The following is a 9,592-nucleotide window of genomic DNA, read 5'->3' on the forward strand; positions in this document are numbered from 1 at the left end:
CCGGGCTTCTTCTTTTTGCGTTCCGGCTGAACCCACCTCTCTTTCTCGCCCCTAGACATAGCCCTCCCTCAGGCCCACGTCTCTCCCACTCCTCCTCCGCGCGCGGGACTTACGCGGGCTTCAGCGACGGGAGCCCTCGAGGGACATGGCAACTACGGCGGCGCCGGCCGGCGGCGCCCGAAGCGGGGCTGCCCCGGAATGGGGAGGGTTCGAAGAAAACATCCAGGTAATCGCCCCCAAGGCTCCGCCTGCTAGTAGCCCCAGGGCTGGCAGCCGTCTTGAAGTGTTGTGGGGACTCCCCCTGGGAGCGTGGAGGTCTGCTCCATTTGCAGCACTTGTTCTCCCCTTTGGATCTTGGTGTACACGAAAGGCAGTGGGACTAGTGCTGACCTGAAAGGTAGACTAGTCCTCCAACCAAAGGGCCTCGTGTCTCTGGACACACCTGCTCTTGCTTTCGAGACAAGTTTGTTGGTCGATCGGGGTCAGACGTGGCGGGGGAGTGGGCAGTTTTCACTGGCACTGGCGAAAACCATGCTGTGTGCACAGCCTTGTTTGGGGGATGGAAAAGACAAAGGAAATGGGCACTTTTGCAGCCCTCTGAGAATCTGGCAAGAAAGGTAGAAGAAAGACATGTATGCGAGACAGGAATAGGTTTTCCAGGCTAGAAAAGAGAGCCAGACCACCAAGGGTTCTGAGAGCAAATGAAGGGAAGAGAGCCCCGTGATCTGTGGTGATTCCAAGCCATGCCCCCAGCAGTGGAAGAACAAAGTCCCAAACCCTGGGAGGAACGGAGGAGGACATGCGGATGGAGCAGAAAGGTCCCGCACTCGAAGCCATTGTCTTCACAGGGTGGGGGCTCAGCTGTGATTGACATGGAGAACATGGATGATACCTCAGGCTCCAGCTTCGAGGATATGGGTGAGCTGCATCAACGACTGCGGGAGGAGGAAGTCGACGCTGATGCAGCTGCTGCGGAAGAAGAGGATGGGGAGTTCCTGGGCATGAAGGGCTTTAAGGGACAGCTAAGCCGGCAGGTGGCAGATCAGGTAAGCAAGACTGGATTCCAAGTAGCTGGGAAGGTATATCTAGGCAGGCCTCAAGGGCTGGAGTTGGTGTCGAAGTTCACCCCATGTTGTCTAACGCAGTAGAACTATGTAGAAGACCAACAGAAAATGGGCAACAGGGACTACAGCCCAGAATCTCCCTCACAATACCTACTCGCCCCACTTCCGTCTTCCTTACTTCAGATGTGGCAGGCAGGGAAGAGACAAGCTTCCAGGGCCTTCAGCTTATACGCCAACATCGATATCCTGAGACCCTACTTTGATGTGGAGCCGGCCCAGGTGCGAAGCAGGTGAGAATCCTTCTCTTGACAGAAGCTGCCCTCCTCACACCTAGTTCTTCATCCACCTGCTACAACCAGCTACCAAGACCTGAGGCTCTGCCTTCCTCCTCTCCATCTAGCAGACCGCTCTCCTTCCCTCAACACACAGCGCAAATGTCACCTCTTCTGTTCCCCATTCCTGAGCCGCATCCCCAATTTGTCCCTTCCTGGTGATCTAGAGAACTTTATGCTTTCTTTTAACAGATGACCCCGCAGCAGTGCTGTACTCACTTATTTCTGGGGCTGGCTCCCCAGAAAGTTCCTCAAAAACAAATCTCTGTTTTATTTTTATATTCTCAGCACTGGAACAGTCTCTGAACCAGAATACCACTGCTTAGTTGTTGAAGGACTTTTCGAGAAGTGGATCTAATTTTGGCTTGGTACTTTGCTCGTCATTTAAGAGGTGCTCATCAGACACCCAGTACCACTTAGCAGCTATTTACTGAGCATTTGCTGTGTGCTGGGCACTGTAATGGTTCTGTCTTATGGAAGACAGGGTAAAGATAGTTGGAAGCCTTGCCCTCAGGTGCCATTACAGTTCAGCACTCATGTGCTCAGGGAGGACACCTGACCCAGAGTAGGCTAGAGGGCGGTATGTGGCAGGTTTTCCAGAGGCGGTAAGATCTAGCCAAAATCCAAGGTGTTACAGGAGCTGGTCACTTCAGAGTGGGGAAGAGTGACTTGTAGTTTTATCCTTTCTGTGTGGAATTTTCATACCATTTCTAGGCTGTTTTTGCAGAATATGCTCAGCGGTGTTGTGAGGAATGGTAAGCAGGAAGAGACAGGAGACACACTGGTTCCCTCAAGTAAAATCTTTCCTACAAAACCCTTTCCAGGGCTTCACCATCAAAGCCCTGAATTCTGGGCATTCTCTTCTGAAGTTGGTCTGTTTTATTTTTTATTTTTAAAATTTTATTTATTTATTTGACAGACAGAGATTACAAATAGACAGAGAGAGAGGAAGGGAGCAGGCTCCCTGCTGAGCAGAGAGCCTGATTCGGGGCTTGATCCCAGGACCCTGGGATCATGACCTGAGCAGAAGGCAGAGGCTTTAACCCACTGAGCCACCCAGGCGCCCCTGTTGGTCTGTTTTAAATGGAAGCAGGTCAAATAGATAAATCGTCAAGCTCTCTCCCAAGGCCCTGGTAGGCTTTCTGAGTTTTCCATGTGTGTGAGCCTGGTATCAGAAGGTTTTCCTTCCTGGAAGCATTTTTAGGAACAGGGAGTTTATTTCCTCATCCCTTGTCTGTCTTTACTCCCCTCTTCTTCCTTTATCATCCAGCATATTTTCTGGAGTTAAGATGAATAAGATTTCAGGCCCTCCAGAACCTTATAACTTAGTGCCGCCTTGGCTCTCATCTCTCCTCTCTTCTCCCAGGCTTCTGGAGTCCATGATCCCGATCAAGATGGTCAACTTCCCCCAGGTGAATACCCAAGGTAGCATGTCTGGGAGAGCCGGGGGAGAGATGAGGGTAGGGGGTGGGGCCACCCGGCAAAGCCTAGGAAGACCTAAAACAGAAGAGCCATTGTACCCTCCAGCCTGAATGAGTTGGTATATTGACAGAAAATCGCAGGGGAACTCTATGGACCTCTCATGCTGGTCTTCACGCTGGTTGCCATCCTCCTCCATGGGATGAAGACATCTGACACCATTATTGTAAGCAGGACAAAGGACTTTGGGGGGTGGCTGAACTAAGTTGAAAGCTGCCCAAGGAGGTGATGGTGCAGTGACGTAGAAGCAGCCCCTGAGGGAAGCCCTGGGTGAGGCTGAGACTAGAGGCCTCCCAGGACTAAGCAGAGCCTTCACCCCACAGCGGGAGGGCACCCTGATGGGCACAGCCATTGGCACCTGCTTCGGCTATTGGCTGGGCGTCTCGTCCTTCATTTACTTCCTCGCGTACCTGTGCAACGCCCAGATCACCATGCTCCAGATGCTGGCACTGTTGGTAAGGAGTCCAGCATGGTGGCGGGAGAGGGTAATCTTCAAAAGAGTAGCTAGGCCTTGGTCTGCATCTCTCCCAGGCCCCAGGCACTGGAATGGGATGAGCCAGCCAGCGGACTGTTTCTTTCTCAGGACCTTCGTGAGAGCTCAAAGGCCAGCCCAGCCTGAGTGATTTTCCTCTCCGCCATTCCGTTTCCTAGGGCTATGGCCTCTTTGGGCACTGCATTGTCCTATTCGTCACCTATAACATCCACCTCCATGCCCTCTTCTACCTCTTCTGGTTGCTGGTGGGTGGGCTGTCTACCCTCCGCATGGTAAGCTGGGCAAGAGGTTGCCAGGGGCGGGCTGACCTCCTGGGGAGTTCGGGAAAACAGCTCAGAGCTGGGGCCAAACCCCACAGAGGGTTCCGAATGGGTGGGAAAAGCCCCAAAATGGTTCTAAGCTCTGGGCCGGAATGTCCTCTCCACACTGCTCGCTTTGGAGCCAGGCCCTCTAAGCTGTGTTCTGTGGCCCTAGGTGGCAGTGCTGGTGTCACGAACAGTGGGCCCCACACAGCGGCTGCTCCTCTGTGGCACCCTGGCTGCTCTGCACATGCTCTTCCTGCTCTATCTGCATTTTGCCTACCACAAGGTGGTAGAGGGTGAGTGACAGCAGAGCCAGGGGCAGGGGGGACATCCTCCGAGCTCGGTGCCCAGCCAGCTCTGGCTCACCTTCCATCTTCTCTTTTAGGGATCCTGGACACGCTGGAGGGCCCCAACATCCCGCCCATGCAGAGGGTCCCTAGGGATGTCCCTGCTGCACTCCCTGCTGCTAGGCTTTCCGCCACCATGCTCAATGCCACAGCTAAGGCTGTCGCGATGACCCTGCAGTCACACTGACCCCACGTGAGACCCTTGGACGACCCCTGTTCCCCAATCTGTGGAGCAGAGGAAGATTAAAGAACAGTACTGATGGCATGTGTCTCTTTGATGGGGTCTGCAGCTGCCTCAGAGCTGTAGCCACTTCTGCAAACCCCTTAACGCCTGTGGGCCTTCTTGAAGGGCACAGGCCTAGAATCCCTGGCTGGGACTGCAGGGCTTTACGACCAGTGCGGAAAGTGGCTCAGCTCCTCTGAGGCCCTCTCTCCGCTTCCTCCTTCCTCCCTCTTTATCTCTGCCACGTTGTCTTGCTAAATATAGACTTGGTAATTAAAATACTGATTGAGGTTTGGAACTGGAGCTACCATTCCAGTGGTCCTCCCTGCCACCTTACTTTCTATACACTTTCCTGTTCTCTTGTCCCTGGTGGTAATGGCACCTGTCCTCTTCTTGCTACCCTCATCCAGGCAGGACGAAGGTGGGAGAGCCCAGACTACACTGAAAGTAGAGACTGAATATGAAACCTGTCCCTGGGGGCGAGGGATACTCACCCCACGGAGCCGCAGGGAGGCCTCAAACACAGGAACCCTAAGTCTGATGGAGGAGAGCACCCAGCTTGAGTGGGCTCAGCCTCACACTGGCACACCAGTGGAACAATGACAATCCAAAAATGCCCAGATTCAGCCCCATGACATTTACAAGGCCGTGATGCACCCGGGCCACTGGGTAGGGATAATTCAGAGCTCACATCTGAAGCCAAACTTGCCGGTGTCCTGGTTATACTGAGGCCAAAGGAACAAAGCTGTCATCTGGAGTTTACTTTGTCCTTCCTCTCCAAGAGGGTTGTTCACTCTTAAAAACCAGCCCCCCCCCCCAGCCTAGCACCATCCACCCCACCACCCATTTAATCTCCACTTAAGAGTTAAGTCAGGTGGTTAATGAAATAGGACGTTTGGCCTCCCTTCACTACGCTTATTTTTTTTTTTCTTAGTAAATCTGGGTCAGCATCTTTTCCTCCCAGCAAAGGGCCTAAGAAAGACGTGCCTTTCATTTGCCGTGCGTCCTCCGATATGTGAGGACCCCACCCCATCACCAGTGAACAAAGTGCAAACAGCACTACCCGCACCGTGCAGTGTACCCTTCCTGAAAGTTCCAGCTCCCTTAACTCGGTCGCCTACCACAGCAGGTCGCTGGTCCAACACTCCCTTTCATTGCGCTACCCCAGTATCACACGTACTGAGCCCCGAAGCATCTGCCGCCGGCAGCAGGGGAAGGAGCGGCACCAACACCTTGCACCTACTTGGGGTTCTCCTGCCCCAGGAACCCTTCGCGGTCCGGGTGTGCCTGGCAGGCCCGGCCCCATCGGCCTGTGGCCCCTGCGACCTCTGCGGCGGGGCCGCCATCTTGGCGAGGGGCAGGCGGGGACGTCTTCCTGGGCTCGACCTCCCCCAACACCGCTTGCGCGCGCGGCGCGGCCCGGATTACGGGGCTTTGGGGAGGACCTCCAAGCAGGACCGGAGGGCGTGCAAGGGCCGCAGGCGGAGACATCAAGGGTCAGGCCCTGAGGAGGAGGGAACGACGGGAGAAAGGGCAGAAGCAATGCCATCTCCACGTGACGTGCCTCCATTCTGCCCGCCACACCCCCGGCTCATCCCCGGCCTCGACCCACCACCAGCTACTTTCCGTCTGGGTCCACGCCCAGGGGAAGAGCGACCCCACCGCTCGGGAATGACGGGTGTGTGCAGACCCCGGGCCGCGTGGCCTAGGCCGGGCAGGGGGCGGGGCGAGCGGCGGTGACGCGACCGTTGCCATGGGAACCCGCCGCCCGCTCAGGCGCAGGAGCCGAAGCCCGAGCCGGAGCTGCTGCCTGCCGCCGGCTGCCGGCCCGCCCGCCTCGGGCTCTCCCTGCGGGTAGGTAGGGGAGCCGGGCTGGAGGAGGGGAGGGAGCAGATGCGGCCTCCGAGCCGAGACCGGTCCCGCACGTCCTGAACCGAGGCCCCGCAGCCGCCGCCCGGACCGCCAGGAACGAGGACAAGCGCGAAGCAGCGCCCACCCGGCCCCGGCCCGCGCGCCCCGGCCCGTTCCCAGACACGGACGGCACGGTCCGCCCCGGCCCCAGCGCCGCGCGGTCTCAGCCCGGCAGGCGACCTCGGCGCCTCCGCGACCCCCGCCGGCTTCGGCCACGGCCCCGACGCTCTTCGCCTTCACCCGCACCGCCGCCGCTGCCGCCGCCGCCTCCGCCGCGGCCGCCGCCGCCCGCGCCTCTGCCACCGCCCGCGCCTCTGCCACCGCCTGTGCCCCCTCTCCGTCCGCGACCCCTGCCCAGGCCCCGACCCCAGCCCCGACCCCAGCCCCGACCCCGCCCTCGGCCCCGCCAACCTCGGCCGCGGCCCGCGCCCCGGCACCGGAGGCCCAGCCGTGGGTACGATGTTGCCCAGCTCCATCCAGATTTCAGGGGAGCCGCTGTCAGGCGCCGAGGTGCGGGACATCTGCCGCGGCCTGCGCGACAACGCCGTGCGCCTGCTATCACTGCGCGGCTGCCGCCTCTGCGACCGCGACTTCGGCCGCATCTGCCGGGCCCTGGCCGGGGCCACGTCCCTGGCGCAGCTCAACCTTAACCTAGGCGTCGTGTCCAGTCCCAGCCGCATCAAGCAGCTGGCAGAGGCGCTGCGGACCAACCGCTCTATCCAGTCCCTCTTGTGAGTGCGCTCCCTCGCAAGGGGGTCCCGGGCACTGCACCCCTCTTCACACGCCCCCTGCCACCGCCTATTCCTCCACACACTTTCCTGTAGCTGTCTCTGCGCCAGCCTGCTTTCTCATGCTTGTGCACCATCTCATCCCTCCACCCAGGCCTCCACGACACCTTCCAAGCTTATTATCCCTTACCTCTGGACTGTGCACACACGGCCCCACCCCAAAGGAGATGGGCTACCCTCCCCTTTCTGGCAGGGCACGTGTACCTCCCCATCTAATCACCAGCCTTGACTTCTTGGGGGCAGCCCCTCCCGGCTCAAGAAGGACCTCCCCTGGGGACTAGACCCCTGCCCCTGCACTCTGCCCACTGAAGAGTCCCAATCCACCACTCACACACTTCTGTGCTTTGTCCTGGATCCCAATCCCTGCCCCAGAAAAGAAACCAAATTCCGCCTCCACCTGGGTTTTTGGAATCTAGAATCTTCTTTCTCCTTCCTAAGACTTCTCCCAAGTGCTGTGACAAGTGCCCTCCTCATCTCTAGGGCTCACATAAGGGAAGGGGTCCGTCCCCTACAGATAGGGCTGATGACTGCAGTAACCTCTGCTCTCTGGTCTCACCCACCAGCCTGCATGGAAGCCCCCTGACAGATGCAGGACTGGCCTTGCTGAACCCAGCACTGGCCCTCCACCCTGCCCTTGTGGCTCTGGACCTGGGGGACTGCATGCTAGGTGATGAAGCCATCAACCTCATCTGTGGCCTCCTTCCCCCAGATGGAGCCAAGTCAGGTGAGCAAGAGGCCCTTCTGAGGACACGGGCTGCTGTGACCTTGATGAAAAAGCCAGATGCAGAGAGCAGGGGGTGTGACCCAGAGCTGAGGGTTCTGATGGGGTGTATGTGATGTGTGTGTGAGAATATTTATTAGAAGGATGGGGGGCTGAGCAGAATGGAGACTCAGGCATCCAGCCTCTGGTGGGTGGGGGATGCAGGGAAGGCAGGTGTCTCTTGAGGCCCAGGAGCTCTGTGGTGGGGTGGGGTGGGATGGGTCTCAGCCACCAGGGACACCCCAGAGATCCAGGGCAGGGGAGGAGCTTGAAGAGGGCCTGACCTCCATCCTGGCTCCTCACTTTGATGCTGCCCAGGCTTGAAGGAACTGACGCTGAGCGCCAACCCTGGCATCACCCCTAAGGGCTGGAGCCGCCTTGCGATTGCCGTGGCCCACAGCTCCCAGGTCCGCGTCCTCAATCTGGACTACAACCCCCTGGGTGAGGCTCAAGGAAGTCCCCTGTGAGTCTCACCATCCCACCCCCATCCAAGAACTTGGGACCATTGTTTGGCCATGGTAACACCTCTTCCCCCTGGGGGACGGAGAAGGGAGGGAGGATGAGTGAGGTAGTGGAGAAGCCACTTATGTGGAGGACCAGATGACCACCAGGTACATCAAAGTACCCATCACCACCCCTGGGCCTGGCTTTCTTCACCCGTTCACTCCCGAGTCATGGAGCCTCCCTTTTAGCCGCTTACCAAATGTCTGTGCTTGCTGGCCTGGGGTGGGATCTAGGGTCTTTAGGGCACTGGGGAGGCCTCAGGGGAGGAAGGGTTGGCAGGCCCACTCATGACTGCCGGTGACCGTGTGCATGTGTGCTGCCTCCCTAGGTGACCATGTGGCGGGGATGTTGGCTGTAGCTGTGGCCTCCAGCCGCACCTTAGAGGTCCTGGACTTGGAGGGCACAGGGCTTACCAACCAGTCAGCTCAGGTGAGAAGTCTTCATGCTTGGGGTGGGGGGGCTGGGATGGAGGTGCAGGTGAGGCCACATGTCTGTGGACATCCTGAAGTGGTCTGAAAAATCCGCATTCTTCCCCACCTCAGACCCTGCTAGACATGGTAGAAAATTACCCCACGGCTTTGCGGAGCCTTGTGTTGGCTGAGAACAGCATTAGCCCCGAGCTGCAGCAACAGATTTGTGACCTCCTCTCAGAGGGAGAGGAGGAGGAAGAGGTGGCAGGAGGGGCTGGCGACACGCAGGAACAAGAGAGAGGGCGAGAGCCTGCTGCCCAGCAGAGGAGCAGCAGCTCCTGGATGTGCCCCAGTGGTAAGAACCCCCAGGGTCGGGCAGAGCCAGATCCCAAAGAGGCCTAGGCCCAGGGAGAGTGGGTGTGGGAGACCTCAGCCGCGTCCCACCTGTGTCCCTGGTGGAGGGACGAATGGTGGTCTGAACAGCCCTTTGCCTTTCCACAGATCCCAGCTCTCAGATGGTGCTCATGACTTCAGGACTAGGTGATAGTCTGTTGGCTGAAACCGAGATGTGACTCTCTGCTTGGGCTTCTGCGCATCCTTACATGTTGTCTGTGTCCCCAGCACCTTACCCGGGATGTCAGGGTCAGGCCCTAGGGCCTGGGAGGGAGGTGGGGGTGCCGGGGGCTCTGGTAGCTCCCGGCAGCGATGGGAAGCTCTGGAAGCTGACTAAGCAACAGCCTTGGGTGCACGCGAACTCAAGGTGATGTCTCTGGACTTGTTGGCAGCTCTGGCTGCAACCCGCTGGCTCGGAAGAGATTTTATGAACTCTACAACCTGTCGTTCATGGCTGTGGTCCCTGGGGATGGGCAGTAGGAAAGGAATTAGAACCATTGAACACTAGAGGGCAGTACCACCCCACAGTCCAAGCTCCAGGCAGCGTCAACTGGCCCCAAACGTCAACTCGGTCTGGCTCAGGTCT

General features: G+C 58.3%; 2 protein-coding genes across 2 annotated transcripts; both read left to right on the forward strand.

Annotated features, from left to right (window-relative positions):
• YIPF3 (Yip1 domain family member 3) lies at positions 1-4,280 on the forward strand. Its single transcript, XM_059400382.1, has 9 exons — positions 1-226; positions 849-1,046; positions 1,248-1,354; positions 2,763-2,808; positions 2,949-3,041; positions 3,199-3,330; positions 3,527-3,640; positions 3,843-3,966; positions 4,056-4,280. Exons 1-9 carry the CDS (start codon positions 146-148, stop codon positions 4,202-4,204), a joined length of 1,044 nt encoding a protein of 347 aa, XP_059256365.1. The 5' UTR covers positions 1-145; the 3' UTR covers positions 4,205-4,280.
• A 2,230-nt stretch (positions 4,281-6,510) lies between these two features.
• On the forward strand, positions 6,511-9,462 carry LRRC73 (leucine rich repeat containing 73). The gene is made up of 6 exons (XM_059399075.1): positions 6,511-6,882; positions 7,503-7,663; positions 8,018-8,140; positions 8,532-8,632; positions 8,746-8,968; positions 9,115-9,462. The coding sequence occupies exons 1-6, from the start codon at positions 6,611-6,613 to the stop codon at positions 9,183-9,185; spliced, it is 951 nt and encodes a 316-aa protein (XP_059255058.1). The 5' UTR covers positions 6,511-6,610; the 3' UTR covers positions 9,186-9,462.
• Positions 9,463-9,592: the final 130 nt, after the last annotated feature.

Source organism: Mustela nigripes, chromosome 5 (genome assembly GCF_022355385.1).
Source record: "Mustela nigripes isolate SB6536 chromosome 5, MUSNIG.SB6536, whole genome shotgun sequence".
Classification (NCBI taxonomy): domain Eukaryota; kingdom Metazoa; phylum Chordata; class Mammalia; order Carnivora; family Mustelidae; genus Mustela; species Mustela nigripes.

What these genes read in the sequence shown, in the direction of transcription:
- YIPF3 (XM_059400382.1), top strand. Translation starts at nt 146, where the DNA reads ATGGCAACTACGGCGGCGCCGGCCGGCGGCGCCCGAAGCGGGGCTGCC. An exon ending in GGTTCGAAGAAAACATCCAG is followed by an intron (nt 227 to 848) that starts GTAATCGCCCCC and finishes TTGTCTTCACAG; the next exon opens with GGTGGGGGCTCAGCTGTGAT. An exon ending in AGATGGTCAACTTCCCCCAG is followed by an intron (nt 2,809 to 2,948) that starts GTGAATACCCAA and finishes GTATATTGACAG; the next exon opens with AAAATCGCAGGGGAACTCTA.
- LRRC73 (XM_059399075.1), top strand. Translation starts at nt 6,611, where the DNA reads ATGTTGCCCAGCTCCATCCAGATTTCAGGGGAGCCGCTGTCAGGCGCC. An exon ending in TCTGGACTACAACCCCCTGG is followed by an intron (nt 8,141 to 8,531) that starts GTGAGGCTCAAG and finishes CTGCCTCCCTAG; the next exon opens with GTGACCATGTGGCGGGGATG. An exon ending in TTACCAACCAGTCAGCTCAG is followed by an intron (nt 8,633 to 8,745) that starts GTGAGAAGTCTT and finishes TCCCCACCTCAG; the next exon opens with ACCCTGCTAGACATGGTAGA.